An 18,490-nucleotide genomic window follows, 5' to 3' on the forward strand; every position below is an offset into this window, starting at 1 on the left:
GTGCAGTGTTGGGACAAAGGCATGACAAGCTTCTGCACGTCATTTACTATGCTAGTCGTGTTCTAAATGACGCATAGAAGAACTACACAACCACAGAAAAAGAGCTACTTGCAGTGGTTTATGCCATTGACAAGTTCAGATCCTATTTAGTAGGATCAAAAGTAATTGTGTACACTGACCATGCTGCTCTTAAATATCTACTCACAAAGCAGGATTCAAAACCCAAACTCATAAGATGGTTGTTGCTTCTGCAAGAGTTTGATATAGAAATAAGAGACAGAAAATGGACAGAGAATCAAGTAGCAGATCACCTGTCCCGAATAGAACCATTAGAAGGGGCGTCCCTCCCTCTTACTGAGATCTCTGAAAACTTTCCGGATGAGCAATTCTTTGCCATCCAGGAAGTGCCATGGTTTGCAGACATTGCAAACTACAAGGCAGTGAGATTCATACCCAAAGAGTACAGTAGGCAGCAATCAAAGAAGTTGATCACGGATGCAAAGTATTATCTTTGGGATGAACCATATCTCTTCAAGAGATGTGTAGACGGAGTAATCTGTAGATGTGTGCCTAAAGAAAAAGCACAAAAGATCCTCTGGCACTGCCATGGATCACAGTATGGAGGACATTTTGGAAGTGAGCAAACAGCCACAAGAGTCATCCAATGCGGCTTCTATTGGCCTACTCTCTATAAAGATTCCCGAGTGTTTGCACTTAATTGTGACAGTTGCCAAAGATCTGGTAATCTGCCTCACAGTTATGCCATGCCTTAACAAGGGATCTTGGAGATTGAGTTGTTTGATGTATGGGGTATTGACTTCATGGGGCCTTTCCCACCATCATACTCAAACACTTATATTCTGGTGGCAGTGGATTATGTATCCAAATGGGTGGAAGCTATTGCAACACCCACTAATGACACTAAGATAGTGCTAAAATTTCTCTAGAAACACATCTTCAGCAGATTTGGTACCCCTAGAGTATTAATCAGTGATGGGGGCACTCATTTCTGCACTAAACAGCTTTACTCTGCTTTGGTTCGATACGGAGTTAGCCACAGGGTGGCCACTCCATATCATCCACAGACAAATGGGCAAGCTAAAGTCTCTAATAGAGAACTTAAAAGAATCCTAGAACGGACTGTGATTAACCGTAAAAGGGATTGGGCAAGAAGCTTGGATGATGCTCTGTGGGCATACAGAACAGCATTCAAGACCCCTATAGGGACCTCTCCATACCAGCTTGTGTATGGAAAGGCATGTCACTTGCCAGTGGAACTGGAACATAAGGCCTACTGGGCAACCAGATTCCTAAACCTTGATGCAAAGTTAGCTGGAGAAAAATGATTGCTCCAGTTAAATGAGCTAGAGGAATTTAGACTCAATGCTTTCGAGAATGCAAAAATTTACAAAGAGAAAGCAAAAAGATGGCATGATAAGAAATTGTCATCCAGAGTCTTTGAGCCAGGGCAAAAAGTTCTGCTATTTAATTCTAGGCTCAGATTATTCCCCGAAAAATTGAAATCCCAGTGGAGAGGACCATATGTGATTACAAGTGTGTCACCATATGGATACGTAGAGCTCCAGGATAATGATTCTAACAAAAAGTTCATTGTTAATGGACAAAGAGTCAAAGCTATTTTGGGTGTTGAACGCCCAAAAGAAGCACCTATTGGGTGTTCAACGCCAGTAAGGATAGCCATCTGGGCGTTAAACGACAGAAAGGAGCATCTTCTGGGCGTTGAACGCCAGAAAGAAACACCTTCTGGGCGTTCAACGCCAGATTTACAGTGTCCTGGGCGTTCAGAAAAATGCCCAGTGACAAAGAATTTCCTGGCGTTCAACGCCAGAAAGAAGCAACAGCTGGGCGTTGAACGCACAGGAGAAGCTGCACATGGGTGTTAAACGCCCAAAACATGCAACGTTTGGGCGTTTAATGCCAGGATGGTGGGGAGGAGGTAAATTCGTTTTTTTCTTCACATTTTTTTAATTTTCTACATTTCAATTCATGATTTCTTGCATAAACATGTTACAAATTCTCATCCTTTAATTCCAAAAATTTTAATCCTAATTTCTAAAAACTTTTTTTCAAAAATATCAAATGTATCTTAATCTATAAACACAAATCTTTTTCCAATCCAATCCAACTCTTTTTCAAATTTCTTTCAAAACTCATCATATCTTTTGAATTTCGAAATTGCCTCTCCCTCTATTCCTCTCCTTTCCTTTCTTTTGCTTGAGGACAAGCAAACCTCTAAGTTTGGTGCGATTTGCCATGATCACTGAGCTAAAACTCATCAAGATCATGGCATCTAAGGGAACAAGAAGAGCAAGGATGTGACTTGAAGGAACTGAAGCGTCAGAAATTATCTCTTGAAGGATCAAGCACCCCACAGACTAGAGGAACACCCACTTCCCAAAATAAAGGTTGTTGAGTCCTAATCTTTGCCTTAACTCTGTGATAACTGTTCTTATTATGAATTTACCTTAGAAGTTATATATTAGTAGTAGTAATTAGTATCTCTATTTTGATTTTATCTCCAATTAAGCTATAATTTATTTTTCTCATCATCATCAAACATGAATAAAATAGTAGATTTTTAGAATAAAGAGGCAATTTTTTTTTGAGTTCTTAATAAGGAAAATTCTAATTATTTATATGTGGTGGCAATACTTTTTGTCTTCTGAATGAATGCCTGAACAGTGCATATATATATTGAATTTTATGAATGTTAAAATTGTTGGCTCCTGAAAGAATGATGAACAAGAGAAATGTTATTGATGATCTGAAAAATGAAATTGATTCTTGAAGCAAGAAAAAGCAGTGAAAAACAAGCTGGCGAAAGAAAAAAAATGAAAAGTCAGTAATTTGCGAAAAAAAAAGCAAAAGAGGTAGAAAAAGCCAATAGCCCTTTAAACCAAAAGGCAAGGGTGAAAAGGATCCAAGGCGTTGAGCATCAATGGATAGGAGGGCCCAAGGAAATAAATCCAGGCCTAAGCGGCTAAATCAAGCTATCCCTAACCATGTGCTTGTGGCATGTAGGTCCAAGTGGAAAGCTTGAGACTGAGTGGTTAAAGTCGTGATCCAAAGCAAAAGAGTGTGCTTAAGAACTCTGGACACCTCTAATTGGAGACTCTAGCAATGCTAAGTCACAATCTAAAAAGGTTCACCCAGTTATGTGTCTGTGGCATTTATGTATCCGGTGGTAATACTGGAAAATAAAGTGCTTAGGGCCACGACCAAGACTCATAAAGTAGCTATGTTCAAGAGTCAACATACTAAACTAGGAGAATCAATAATACTATCTGAATTCTGAGTTCCTATGGATGCCAATCATTCTGAATTTCAAAGGATAAAGTGAGATGCCAAAACTGTTTGGAAGCAAAAAGCTACTAGCCCCGCTCATGTAATTAGAATCTGAGCTTCACTTAAAACTCTGAGATATTATTGCTTCTTAATTTCTTTTTATCCTCTTTTATTTATCTAGTTGCTTGGGGACAAGCAACAGTTTAAGTTTGGTGTTGTGATGAGCGGATATTTTATACGCTTTTTGGGGGTAATTTCATATAGATTTTAGTATGTTTTAGTTAGTTTTTAGTATAATTTTATTACTTTTTAGGCAAAATTCATATTTCTGGACTTTACTATGAGTTTGTGTATTTTTTTGTAATTTCAGGTATTTTCTGGCTGAAATTGAGGGAGCTGAGTAAAAATCTGATTTAGGCTGAAAAAGGACTGCTGATGTTGTTGGATTCTGACCTCCCTGTACTCGGAATTGATTTTTTGAATCAACAAGAGTCCAATTGGCGCGCTCTCAATTGGGCTAGAAAGTAGACATCCAGAGCTTTCCAGAAATATATAATAGTCTATACTTTGCACAAAGATAGATGACGTAAATTGGCGTTCAACGCCAGTTCCATGTTGTAGTCTGGCGTTCAGCGCCAGAAACAGGTTGCAAGTTGGAGTTCAACGCCAGAAACAGGTTACAACCTGGCGTTCAACTCCAGAAACAGCCCAGGCACGTGAGAAGCTTAAGTGTCAGCCCCAGCACATACCAAGTGGGCCCCAGAAGTGGATTTCTGCACCAGTTATCTTAGTTTACTCATTTTCTGTAAACCTAGGTTATTAGTTTAGTATTTAAACAACTTTTAGAGACTTATTTTGTACCTGATGACATTTTTAGATCTGAAATTTGTTCCTTTTGGCAGCATGAGTCTCTAAACTCCATTGTTGGGGGTGAGGAGCTCTGCAGCGTCTCAATGAATTAATGCAATTATTTCTGTTTTTTCATTCAAACATGCGTGTTCCTATCTAAGATGTTCATTCGCGCTTAACTATGGAGAAGGTGGTGATCCGTGACACTCATCACCTTCCTCAATCCATGAACGTGTGTCTGACAACCACCTCCGTTCTACATCAGATTGAATGAGTATCTCTTAGATTCCTTAATTAGAATCTTCGTGGTATAAGCTAGAATTGATGGCGGTATTCATGAGAATCTAGAAAGTCTAAACCTTGTCTGTGGTATTCCGAGTAGGATTCTGGGATTGGATGACTGTGACGAGCTTCAAACTCGCGAGTGTTGGGCGTGATGACAAATGCAAAAGAATCAATGGATTCTATTCCGACATGATCGAGAACCAACAGCTGATTAGCCATGCTGTGACAGAGCATTTGGACCATTTTCATTGAGAGGATGGGAAGTAGCCATTGACAACGGTGACACCCTACATAGAGCTTGCCATGGAAGGAACTTTGCAATTTTGCATGAGAGGAATATTAAGTTACAGGAATTCAGAAGACAAAGCATCTCCAAAACTCCAACATATTCTCCATTATTGCACAACAAGTAATTATTTCACGCTCTTTTATTTTCTAGTAATTCAAACTGATAATTATAATTGATCTCTTGACTAAGAATAATAAAATAACCATAGCTTGCTTTAAGCCAACAATCTCCGTGGGATCGACCCTTACTCACGTAAGGTATTACTTGGACGACCCAATGCACTTGCTGGTTAGTTGTGCGGAATGCAAAAGTGTGATTGCTATTTCGTGCACCATGGAGTCACAAAAACAACTGTAAAAATTATAGAAAAATCAAAAACAGCATTAAAAACAGCACACCCTAGAGGAGAAACTTACTGGCGTTTAAACGGCAGTAAGGGTAGTAGAATGGGCGTTTAACGCCCAGACTGGCACCATTCTGGGCGTTAAACGCCAGAAAGAAGCACCAGACTAGCGTTAAATGCCAAAAAGAAGTACCAGACTGGCGTTAAACGCCAGAAAGAAGCAACAAACTGGCGTTAAACACCAGAAATAGGTTGCAGCTTGGCGTTTAACGCCAGGAAAGGAATAAAAGTTGGCGTTTAACGCCAAAAACAAGCAGCAGTCTGGCGTTAAACACCAGAATTACACACTAAGGGCGTTTACACGCCTAATTAGAGTAGGGATGAGAAATCCTTGACCCCTCAGGATCTGTGGACCCCACAGGATCCCCACCTACCCCACATCTCTCTCTTCCCCTCACACATCTCTATAAAACTCTACCCAAAACACCACTCACCTATCAAATCCTATTCTCTTCACCAATCACCTCCATTCCTCTTTCCCAAAAACCCCACCTACCTCACTTTCAAATTCAAATACTTTTCCCTCCTAAACCCACCCAAGTCCATTCGGCCACTCTCCCTCTCTTCCCCTATAAATACACCTCTTCACTCCTTCATTTTCACACATCTTATACACTTTTCCCCTACTTGGCCAAACTACATAACCCCCTCCATCTCCTCAATCTCTTCTTCTTCTCCATCCTTATTTCTTCCTTTTCTTGAGGACGAGCAAACAATTTAAGTTTGGTGTGGTAAAAGCGTTGCTTTTTGTTTTTCCATAACCATTTATGGCACCTAAGGCCGGAGAAACCTCTAGAAAGAGAAAAGGGAAGGCAAAAGCTTCCACCTCCGAGTCATGGGATATGGAGAGATTCATCTCAAAGGTCCATCAAGACCACTTCTATGAAGTTGTGGCCAAGAAGAAAGTGATCCCTGAGGTTCCTTTCATGCTCAAGAAGAATGAGTATCCGGAGATCCATCATGAACTCCGAAGAAGAGGTTGGGAAGTTTTTACCAACCCCATTTAGCAAGTCAGAATCTTAATGGTTCAAGAGTTCTATGCCTATGCATGGATCACTAGGAACCATGATCAAAGTATGAACCCGAATCCAAAGAATTGGCTTACAATGGTTCGGGGGAAATACTTAGATTTTAGTCTGGAAAATGTAAGATTGGCGTTCCACTTGCCAATGATGCAAGAAAATGCACGCCCCTACACTAGAAGGGTCAACTTTGATCAAAGGTTGGACCAAGTCCTCATGGACATATGTGTGGAAGGAGCTCAATGAAAAAGAGACTCAAGAGGCAAGCTGGTTCAATTGAGAAGACCGGACCTTAAGCCCGTGGCTAAAGGATGGTTGGAGTTCATCCAATGCTCCATCATTCCCACTAGTAACCGATCTAAAGTAACTGTGGATCGGGCCATTATGATCCATAGTATCATGATTGGGACGGAAGTAGAAGTTCATGAGATCATACCTCTAGAACTCTACAAGGTGGCTGACAAGTCATCCACCTTGGCAAGGTTAGCCTTTCCTCATCTCATTTGTCACCTATGCAATTTGGCTGGGATAGATATAGAAGGAGACATCCTCATTGAAGAGGACAAGCCCATCACTAAGAAAAGGATGGAGCAAATAAGGGAGCTCACTCATGGACCTCAACAAGAGCACGAGGAATTACCTCATCAAGAAATCTCTAAGATTCCTCAAGGGATGCATTTTCCTCCACACAACTATTGAGTGTGCTTAAGAACTCTGGACACCTCTAATTGGGGACTTTAGCAAAGCTAAGTCACAATCTGAAAAGGTTCACCCAGTTATGTGTCTGTGGCATTTATGTATCTGGTGGTAATACTGGAAAACAAAGTGTTTAGGGTCACGGCCAAGACTCATAAAGTAGCTGTGTTCAAGAATCAACATACTAAATTAGGAAAATCAATAACACTATCTAAAATTCTGAGTTCCTATAGATGCCAATCGTTTTGAATTTCAAAGGATAAAGTGAGATGCCAAAACTGTTCAGAAGCAAAAAGCTTCTAGCCCCGCTCATCTAATTGGGACTAAGTTTCATTGATATTGTGGGATTCATTGTATATTCTCTTCTTTTTATCCTATTTTGTTTTCAGTTGCTTGGGGACAAGCAACAATTTAAGTTTCGTGTTGTGATGAGCGGATAATTTATACGCTTTTTGGCATTATTTTTAGATAGTTTATAGTAGGATCTAGTGACTTTTTAGTATATTTTTATTAGTTTTTAAGCAAAATTCACATTTCTGGACTTTACTATGAATTTTTGTGTTTTTCTGTGATTTCAGGTATTTTCTGGCTGAAATTGAGGGACCTGAGCAAAAATCTGATTCAGAGGCTGGAAAAGGACTGCTGATGTTGTTGGATTCTGACCTCCCTGCACTCGAAATGGATTTTTTGGAGCTACAGAAGTCCAAATGACGCGCTTTTAATTGCGTTGGAAAGTACACATCCAGGGTTTTCCAGAAATATATAATAGTCCATACTTTGCTCGAGTTTAAACGATGCAAACTGGCCTTCAACACCAGCTTTCTGCCCTATTCTGGCGTTAAACGCTAGAAACAAGTTGCAAACCAGAGTCAAACGCCAGAAACAAGTTACAAACTGGAGTTTAACTCCAAAAAAAGTCTCTACACATGAAAGCTTCAATGCTCAGTCCAAGCACACACCAAGTGGGCCCGAAAGTGGATTTCTGCATCGTTTACTCATTTCTGTAATCCTAGTAACTAGTTTTAGTATAAATAGGACTTTTTACTATTGTACTCACATCTTTTTATCATCTTTTGATCTCTTGATCACGTTTCTATGCCTGGACATTCATCACTTATGTATTTTCAACGGTGGAGTTTCTACACACCATAGATTAAGGTGTGGAGCTCTGCTGTTCCTCGAGTATTAATGCAAAGTACTATTGTTCTTTTATTTAATTCATGCTTATTCTTATTCTAAGATATCCATTCGCACACAAGAACATGATGAATGTGATGATTATGTGACACTCATCACCATTCTCACTTATGAACGCGTGATTGACAATCACTTTCGTTCTACATGAAAACAAGCTTGAAGGTATATCTCTTGGGTTTCTAATCAACGATTCGCATTAAATCCCCTCTGACGATGGGGCATCTGAATCCGAGATTAGAATCTTGGTGGTATAAGCTATAATCAATTAGAAGCATTCCTGAGATCCGGAAAGTCTAAACCTTATCTGTGGTATTCCGAGTAGGATATGGGATGAGATGACTTTGACGAGCTTTAAACTCGCGACTTTAGGGCGTGATGACAGATGCAAAAGGATAGTAAATCCTATTCCTACACGATCTAGAACCAACAGCTGATTAGCCATACAATATCTGTGCATGGTATTTTTCATCTGAGACGAGAAATCTGATAGTTGATTAGCCGTACAGAAACCGTAGAGGACCATTTTCACTGAGAGGATGGGAAGTAGCCATTGACAACGGTGACACCCAGCATATACAGCTTGCCATAGAAAGGAGTATGAAGGATTGGATGAAGGCAGTAGGAAATTAGAGATTCAGAAGGGACAATTCATCTCCATACGCTTATCTGAAATTCCCACCAATGAATTACATAAGTATCTCTATCTTTATTTTATGTTTATTTATATTTTAATTATCAAAACTCTATAACCATTTGAATCCGCCTGATTGAGATTTACAAGGTGACCATAGCTTGCTTCAAGCCGACAATCTCCGTGGGATCAACCCTTACTCACGTAAGGTTTATTACTTGGACGACCCAGTGCACTTGCTGGTTAGTTGTGTGAAGTTGTGAAAAGGAGTTCAGATTACAATTGTGCGTACCAAGTTGTTAGCGCCACTGAGATCACAATTTCGTGCACCAATTACCCCTTGCCATTCATTGATCAGATGCTTGATCGCATGTCAAGTAAATCTCATTACTGCTTTCTAGATGGTTATACAGGTTATTTTCAAATCCATATAGCTCTGAAGATCGGGAAAAGACTACTTTTACATGTCCTTTTGGGACTTATGCTTATAAGAGAATGCCGTTTGGCTTATGCAATGCACCAGCTACTTTCCAAAGGTGTATGATGAGTCTTTTCTCTGATCTCATTGAGACCTGTATGGAAGTTTTTATGGATGACTTTAGGGTATATGGTGATTTATTTAGCCTTTACTTGGATAGTTTATCTAGAGTATTAGACAGGTGTGTTAGTTCAAACCTTGTTTTAAAATTTGAAAAGTGTCATCTTAAGGTAAAACAAGGAATTATTCTAGGACATGTTGTTTCTGATACTGGTATCTCTGTGGATCCAGCAAAAGTGGATGTTATTTCTAGTTTACCTTACCCCTCCTCTATGAGGGAAGTTCATTCGTTCCTTGGCCATGCAGGTTTTTACAGGAGATTCATTAAGGACTTCAGTAAGGTAGCATTACCTTTATTCAGACTACTGCAGAAAGATATTGAGTTCAAGTTCAGTGAGGATTGCAAACAAGCGTTTGATAAGCTGAAGACCGCCCTGACTCAAGCTCTAATTGTGAGAAGACCAGACTGGAGTCAACCATTTGAAATCATGTGTGATGCCTCCAATCATGTATTAGGAGCAGCACTAGCTCAGTATGAAGGTAACGATCCTTTTGTAATTGCTCAATTTAATTACACTACTATTGAAAAAGAGCTTCTAGCTATTGTTTTTGCTACGGATAAATTCCGAGCCTATTTACTTGGTACTAAGGTAGTAGTGTACTCAGACCATGCAGCTCTAAAATATTTATTAGCTAAAAAGGAGTCTAAACCAAGGCTAATACGTTGGATGCTGCTGCTGCAAGAATTTGATTTAGAAATTAAGGATAGGAGTGGTAACCAGAATTTGGTGGCAGACCACTTGAGTCACCTTGAGCACATTAAGGATGACTCCACTCCTATCAATGATACTTTCCCATTTGATAGCTTACAGGTAGTATCTGAAGTAGTTCCTTGGTATGCACCTATAGCTAATTATCTAGTTAGCCACACTTTTCCTCCAGATTTTACTAAGCATTAGAGAGACAAACTGAAAAGCGAGTCCAAATATTATATATGGGATGATCCATATCTATGGAGGTGTGGTGCTGACCAGGTAATTAGACGGTGTGTGCCTCAATCAGAATTCCAGTCCATTTTAGCGGCCTGCCACTCATCTGAGAGTGGAGGACATTTTGACCCTCAAAGAACAACTAGAAAAGTTTTAGACTGTGGATTCTAGTGGCCTACTCTTTTTAAAGATGCTGCTGACTTTTGTAAATCTTGTTCCCCTTGCCAAAGGTTTGGTAATATATCCAAGAGGGATGAAATGCCTCAACAGATTATACTTTTCTGTGAAATTTTTTATGTTTGGGCCATTGACTTCATGGGTCCATTTCCAAATTCTAATTGTCACCTTTATATATTGTTAGCTATAGATTATCTTTCTAAATGGATGGAAGCAATTCCTACCCACACTGATGATGCTAACACTGTTGTTTCCTTTGTTAGAAACCATATTATTTGTCGCTTTGGATCACCACGAGCAATCGTGAGCGATCAAGGCACTCACTTTTGTAACAGGAGACTAACAGGATTACTGAGGAAGCATGGGATAGTCCATAAAGTATCAACAGCCTACCACCCCCAGACTAATGGGCAAGTCGAGGTGTCTAACAGAGAGATAAAGCGCATATTGCAGAAGATAGTCAAGCCTCATAGAAAAGATTGGAGCACCAGGCTCCAAGATGCACTTTGGGCATAACGGACAGCATACAAGACACCAATCGGGATGAGTACTTTCCGCTTAGTTTATGGAAAGGCCTGTCACCTCCTAGTTGAGATAGAACACAAAGCCTTCTGGGCGGTAAAGGAATGCAACATAGAATTTGAGAAAGCCGGAGCTGAAAAGAAGTTACAACTGCAAGAATTAGAGACCCTTCGTCTAGAAGCTTATGAAAACTCCAGGCTGTACAAAGAGAAGGTAAAGGCTGTGCATGACAAGAACATCAAGAGGAGAGAGTTCCAACCTGGGGACTTAGTCCTACTTTACAACTCCAGAATGAGACTCATGCCAGGCAAGCTGAGATCCAGATGGGACGGTCCCTATCGAGTAGAGAAGGCGGAGCCATACGGAGTCTTTCACTTGAGCCATCTTTCAAGCTCTGAACCTATCAAGGTCAATGGATATCGCTTGAAGTTATATCATGGCGAGAAGATTCCGAAAAACAAGGAGCTAGAGATCTTCCTCTTGGAGGATCTACCCACAGCAGAAGACTAAGCTAGTGGAGCGTCCAATTTAAGGACGTTAAAGCTAAGTGCTGGGTGGGAGACAACCCACCATGGTGTGATCATTCTTTTCCCTCTCCTTAGTTTCCCCTTTCAATAACTCTTCTTAATATTAGTACATATAGTTTGCATCTGCATTTGCATATTGCATAAAATAAATTGCACGCGACACAACAGCGTCGCCGACGCGTCCGCGTCATATGTGCCTCAAGGAAGAAAAGAGATTTTACAGAGAGTCACGCGACAGTGTGGCTGGAGGCGTGCCTTTTGCACAAACTCGCCCACGCGACCGCGTCACTAACGCATTCGCATCGTTTGCAAAATAGCCTCCCCACGCGTCCGCGTCACTCACGCGAACGCGTGGCCTTGTAAAATTGACGTAAATGGGTGTATGCCAGTAAGTTGTGATGGAGCAGGGCTGGAACCGTGCTAATAGCACAAGCCCTGGCACACGAACGCGTGTACCACGCATCTGCGTCGTTTTCAAAATATGGCCATTCACGCGATCGCGTCATCCACACGAACGCATCACCATAAAATTTGGCAAAATGAGTTTCAAACAGAGAGTTGCGCGAACGCGAGGTTGCTCTCGCGCCAATAGCACAAATCAACTCACGCGACCGCGTGACCCACGCGTTCGCATCACTTGAAAACACGACACACCATGCGACCACGTCACTCACGCGTCCGCGTCTGCGGCGCACAACTTATCCAGATCAGCCAAATATCTTATCTTTTCCTCCCCAAATCCTAATTTTTCTTATCCCTTCTTATTTTTTTCTTCTCCCTTCTTCCTCCTTCCTTCATTCTCACTTTCTACTTCCTCTTTTTCACCACCATTATCAAGGATTTTCTTTTCTTCTTCCTTCTTTACTTTTCTATTCTTATTCTTATTTTTTATGTTTTCTTCTTCTTTTTCTTTTTACTTTCATTATCTATGTTTTCTTTTTCCTTTTTCTTTTTAAACCCTTTTTATTGGTGTTGGAAATTTATTTGGGTCTTTATTTTCTATATTTTGCTTGTGGATTACTAAGAAATTATTTGACAATCATATATTACTTTTTATAAGGTTGCTTGCATGTTCAATTTAATACTTTCAATACCTTATTTACCATGTGACAAACCCCATTTTGAGGGTTTGTCTTGTGCTAATTTCAAAGGGTTTATCAATGGTTTCACACATTTTCTGCATGAAGTATAAGGATTTGCATTCTTTTCCTAGTTTTGCCTCATAAAGGAAAACATGCTTATTTCGCACCAAAATAGATACATTTCTAATCTCTCCTTGATGCCATTCGATGCCGTGACTCGTGTGCTAAGTGGTTTCAGGACATAGACTGGGAATGAACAGGAAAAGATAAGGAAGAAGGGTGCAAAGAAAGGAAGCATGAGAATTGAAGCTTTGGAATTTCCGTATGGGCGCGCGCGCACCTGGCGCGTCTGCGCGGATGAGAGCAATGCGAAGCCGAAGCCACAAGCCAAACCACGAGCCGATTAGAGTAGCGGCTAAGCCAAGATCCTCATGGACGCGTACGCGTACACTCCGCTTCCGCGCACTCCAGAACCGCATCCAGGGCGCGCACGCGTACCTTGCGCGTGCGCGCCGATGTTCGAAAAAAGATTTTTTTAAAGTCACGTGACTTAGGCGTGGAGTTGGTTAGAGATCCCAACTTTTGAGGAGTGCTTTGGCGGGAAAAGACTTAAGAGGACCAAGGGGGCAAAGGTTGAGGGGACCTAGTTCATTTTTTAGTTTGGGAGATTTTTTGGGAGTTAGTTACATTGTTAGAGAGAGAAACTCCAACTTCTCTCTAGGATTCATCAACCTCTCTCAAGTTCTCACTAGGGTTCTTCTTCATCAAAATTCTGGATTTTTACTCATTTCTTGGTGAGATCCATTGCAACTTTCATTTCACTTTGTTCATGTAATAGGTTTTCTCTTCAAATTTCAAGTGTAGTTGTAATTGTTGACATTCCTTGGGTCTAGGATTCAACTCTATGAATTTTGGATTTCATTAAATGTTTGAGGTTTTAATCATCATTGTTGTTCTTTGATGCTTGTTGCTAATTCCTTGTGTTGCAATATTTTCTTAATCCTACTTTTCTTTTCATTTCACTATGACTTTCCTTTTTGCTCATCACATGTTTGATAAAATGTCAATACTAGCTATGGAGTAGAACTTTTATACTTGGCATAGGGTTTGGTCATTGGAATGAATTGAATAGTTATATCAAGGGTTGATTCGAAGTTAGAGTTTGCCAATTGCCTTGAAGTGCACTAAAACTAGATTCCCATAAGGCATTATTCATGGGCATTTAGGTCTCTATTTCACTTGCATTGGTAGATGAGTTGTGTTGCTTGTTTTCTTTCTACTATTACTGTGCACTGTAATCATTCATAGTGGATTATGAGCTACTACATTGCTTTCAAAATCTTGCAATCATACACTACAACAGGATGCACACCAAGTGTTCGATGAAAGGCATACTTGAATTTTGAGCCCACTTTGCCTAACTTGCCTCTCATTTTATCACTTTTAGGCACATCCCCATTTTCCTCACTTGCTTTCTATTTGTGGTTCTTAAGGGTATATGCTCCTCATGCTCCCTACTTGCATGCTTAAATCACCCTTACACCATATGAATATGTTTGCCTTGCTCTCCTCATGTTATCATAGTTACATGTTGCAGCTGTCATGTGACAATGATATCTACATTCTATGGCATACCTTTTCTTTACATACTTGCGTTATTTCCGCTTCTTTGGGTCTAATGTTTTCCCGTTCTCTGTTTTCATAGGATGGTCATCAAGAAGAACAAAGGAAAAGCGCCCAAGAAGCCAACGTCCGATAAAGCGCACCACAACCTAGGGGCCAAGCCACTCTTACGCAAGACTAAGGGTCCCATTGATACTCTTGAGAAGGACAATCCTCCTAAGGATCCGAACAAGTTTCCCAACCGCTACTGCGAATTGGTTTACGCAAGAATGATCGAAAGGAACTATCATCCGGAACCCCTCCTAGTCCTACCGGCTCACCTCCGTCCTCTTGTAATGCCACGCATTGACCGGAGACAATGGAAGTTCCTCTTGCGGCAACCAAAGGAGGCAAACCTCTCATGGGTGGTGGAGTTCTACTCCAACTACCACTCCCCCCTTCTCAAATCAATTTTTGTGCGCCGAAAGCAAGTGTCGGTCACGGAGGAAACCATCCAAGAAGTCCTTGGACTTGAACCATTAATGGATGATTATGACGCCTACGAAGAAGCCTTGGCCACATGCGACGACCGCACATTTGATTGGACCGCAATCCTCGGCGTCATTGCTCTACCCGACGCATATTGGATTCGGGGAACCATCAAGCAAAGACCCAAGGGTTTAGATGTCCGCCACCTCACTCAAGAAGCCACAGCATGGGCACAAATTCTAGCTCATTATGTGCTCCTAAGTACACATGGGTCATCCATCACCGCCGAGTTGGCCTTATTGATTTGGTGCATCTTAACCGAGAAGCCGGTCAACATTTCGCATGTCATCCGCCAGTCCATGGGGCGCATTCATGCCAAAGGCAATCTCCCATTCCCCGCTTTGGTGACCGATTTGGTTGCAAAAGCGGGCGTCAAACCGAGAGGTTAAGGATAGAAGAACCTCAATTCCGGTCGACGGCGATACCATCCCGACCAAGAGATGCCTCAAGCCTCCGGAAGCCACCAAGGATTTTGGACCACTCCCACCGACTCGCCACACTACCTCCTCATCTAATTCTCAGAAATCGACCGCCCAGCGCCTTGAGGACCTTCACAAGAAATTGGACCGTTATGAGCGGCGTAACCAACGCCGCTATGATCATGTGAAGAAACTCCTAAGCGTAGTCATCCCACCTATGGAGGAACCCAATATCTCCACATCCACCGCAACTTCAAGCGGCGAGAGCTTTGAGAGCGGAGATGGGGACCGCTCGGAGTTCGACCAACCACTACGCCTAACCGATAGCACGGAGGACCGTGCTAAGTTTTAAGTGTGGGGAGGTCGGCCAACCGATCTCCATAGGTAACATCTGAATAAGTTGAATACATTAGGATAGGTTGCATGAGTAGGTTTTAGTTGACACCATCTGCATGATAAATTTACTTGGTTGGAACAATGAATTCTTTCTTAAAGAAACCAACACTTTGGGGACAATTATGGGGCACTGCAGAATTTTTAGATGCTTTAATGCCATAATTGCATGAAGGATTGTATTTTGGAACATGGTTTGAGCTAAAGAACACAAGCAAGTGAGTTTTGAGCTTAAAGGTGTGGTTACATCTTGTAACCACTCAGTTTCCTTCTTGTGTGCACTATTCTCCTCCATGATTGTAATCTTTGCTTTGTTTCATTCTTTATGTCCATTATTTTGTGTAAGCATGCATTTATGTGATTGAGGCCATCGTTTCATTAGCCACTTACCCAAATAGCCTACCTTTTGTCTTCCATTGTTAACCAATTTTGAGCCTACGACTAACCCACTTGTTCTTTAATTTAGCACATTACAAGCCTTAAAGCGGAAAACAATGAAAGTCCTTGATTTGGATCTTTGATCGGCTTAGGCTAGTATATGTGAGTATCATTCAAGTGTGGGAACTTTGGGACAGTGGGTGGATAAAAGGGTAGTTTTGCTTTGTTACTGAAAATATTAATGAATTGGGCACATGCTCCTGTCTTGATTAAATGTATAGACCCCATGCGTTGATGTTCTTGTGCATAAGAAAAAGAAAGAAACGGAAAAAAAAATATATGACAAAATAATATGAAAAAAAAAAAGAAAGAAGAAAAAAAAAAGAAGAGAATGAAGAAAAAAAAAGAGAGTAAGGAAAAGAAAAGCAATAAAGGGGACAAAAATGCCCCAAAGCAAAGCAATAAAAAGGGGGTCAATGCATAAATGTTGGTAAATGAATAGGAAAGACATGAGTATGTGAAAAAGTGAGGAATGGGTAGTTAGGTTGACACTTGATTGTATAGGTCATTATGTAGGTTAGGTGGGAAGGTTTAAGTTCATCAAAGATCCAAGTTTTAAGCCCACTAGCCATATATGATCCTACCTTGACCCTAACCCCATTACAACCTAAGGAGAAGACCTCATGATAGATGTATGCATGCATGAAATACATGTTGATTGTTAGAAGAAGAACAAACCTTAGAAAGCATGATTAGGGGAGAATTGAGAGAGTTAACCCTAAACACTTGAGCGACTAGATTGCAAATACTTCCGGTGAGGGTTCGAAGCTCAATCCTTTGATTCCCGGCTCCTGCGAGCATTCCTCATGCAAGGTTGCATAAACTGCATTTTAATGCTTAGAATTTGACAAGATCCATGCATTGGCCGCCATTGTACCCCATGAGCTTACACATGTCATAAGAAAGCTGATTTGTTCCCAACCAAGTAGATAACGGCATTAGCATAGTTGCTTGCATATAAGTAGGTTGCATCTCATAAGTCCTATTCGTTTGTCACCCCAATCTTCTATGTTCCTTTGCATTCTCCTAAGCATGAGGACATGCTAGAATCTAAGTGTGGGGAGGTTGACAAACCCCATTTTGAGGGTTTGTCTTGTGCTAATTTCAAAGGGTTTATCAATGGTTTCACACATTTTCTGCATGAAGTATAAGGATTTGCATTCTTTTCCTAGTTTTGCCTCATAAAGGAAAACATGCTTATTTCGCACCAAAATAGATACATTTCTAATCTCTCCTTGATGCCATTCGATGCCGTGACTCGTGTGCTAAGTGGTTTCAGGACATAGACTGGGAATGAACAGGAAAAGATAAGGAAGAAGGGTGCAAAGAAAGGAAGCATGAGAATTGAAGCTTTGGAATTTCCGTATGGGCGCGCGAGCGCACCTGGCGCGTCCGCGCGGATGAGAGCAATGCGAAGCCGAAGCCACAAGCCAAACCACGAGCCGATTAGAGTAGCGGCTAAGCCAAGATCCTCATGGACGCGTACGCGTACACTCCGCTTCCGCGCACTCCAGAACCGCATCCAGGGCGCGCACGCGTACCTTGCGCGTGCGCGCCGATGTTCGAAAAAAGATTTTTTTAAAGTCACGTGACTTAGGCGTGGAGTTGGTTAGAGATCCCAACTTTTGAGGAGTGCTTTGGCGGGAAAAGACTTAAGAGGACCAAGGGGGCAAAGGTTGAGGGGACCTAGTTCATTTTTTAGTTTTGGGAGATTTTTTGGGAGTTAGTTACATTGTTAGAGAGAGAAACTCCAACTTCTCTCTAGGATTCATCAACCTCTCTCAAGTTCTCACTAGGGTTCTTCTTCATCAAAATTCTGGATTTTTACTCATTTCTTGGTGAGATCCATTGCAACTTTCATTTCACTTTGTTCATGTAATAGGTTTTCTCTTCAAATTTCAAGTGTAGTTGTAATTGTTGACATTCCTTGGGTCTAGGATTCAACTCTATGAATTTTGGATTTCATTAAATGTTTGAGGTTTTAATCATCATTGTTGTTCTTTGATGCTTGTTGCTAATTCCTTGTGTTGCAATATTTTCTTAATCCTACTTTTCTTTTCATTTCACTATGACTTTCCTTTTTGCTCATCACATGTTTGATAAAATGTCAATACTAGCTATGGAGTAGAACTTTTATACTTGGCATAGGGTTTGGTCATTGGAATGAATTGAATAGTTATATCAAGGGTTGATTCGAAGTTAGAGTTTGCCAATTGCCTTGAAGTGCACTAAAACTAGATTCCCATAAGGCATTATTCATGGGCATTTAGGTCTCTATTTCACTTGCATTGGTAGATGAGTTGTGTTGCTTGTTTTCTTTCTACTATTACTGTGCACTGTAATCATTCATAGTGGATTATGAGCTACTACATTGCTTTCAAAATCTTGCAATCATACACTACAACAGGATGCACACCAAGTGTTCGATGAAAGGCATACTTGAATTTTGAGCCCACTTTGCCTAACTTGCCTCTCATTTTATCACTTTTAGGCACATCCCATTTTCCTCACTTGCTTTCTATTTGTGGTTCTTAAGGGTATATGCTCCTCATGCTCCCTACTTGCATGCTTAAATC

The 18,490-nt window shown here is 40.9% G+C and overlaps 1 protein-coding gene across 1 annotated transcript; it reads left to right on the forward strand.

Moving 5' to 3' along the window:
- Positions 1 to 10,925: 10,925 nt before the first annotated feature.
- Positions 10,926 to 11,414, forward strand: LOC130966575 (uncharacterized). Its single transcript, XM_057891389.1, has one exon. It carries the CDS (start codon positions 10,926 to 10,928, stop codon positions 11,412 to 11,414), a length of 489 nt encoding a protein of 162 aa, XP_057747372.1.
- Positions 11,415 to 18,490: the final 7,076 nt, after the last annotated feature.

The sequence above is a fragment of the Arachis stenosperma genome, chromosome 3, assembly GCF_014773155.1.
Source record: "Arachis stenosperma cultivar V10309 chromosome 3, arast.V10309.gnm1.PFL2, whole genome shotgun sequence".
NCBI lineage: Eukaryota > Viridiplantae > Streptophyta > Magnoliopsida > Fabales > Fabaceae > Arachis > Arachis stenosperma.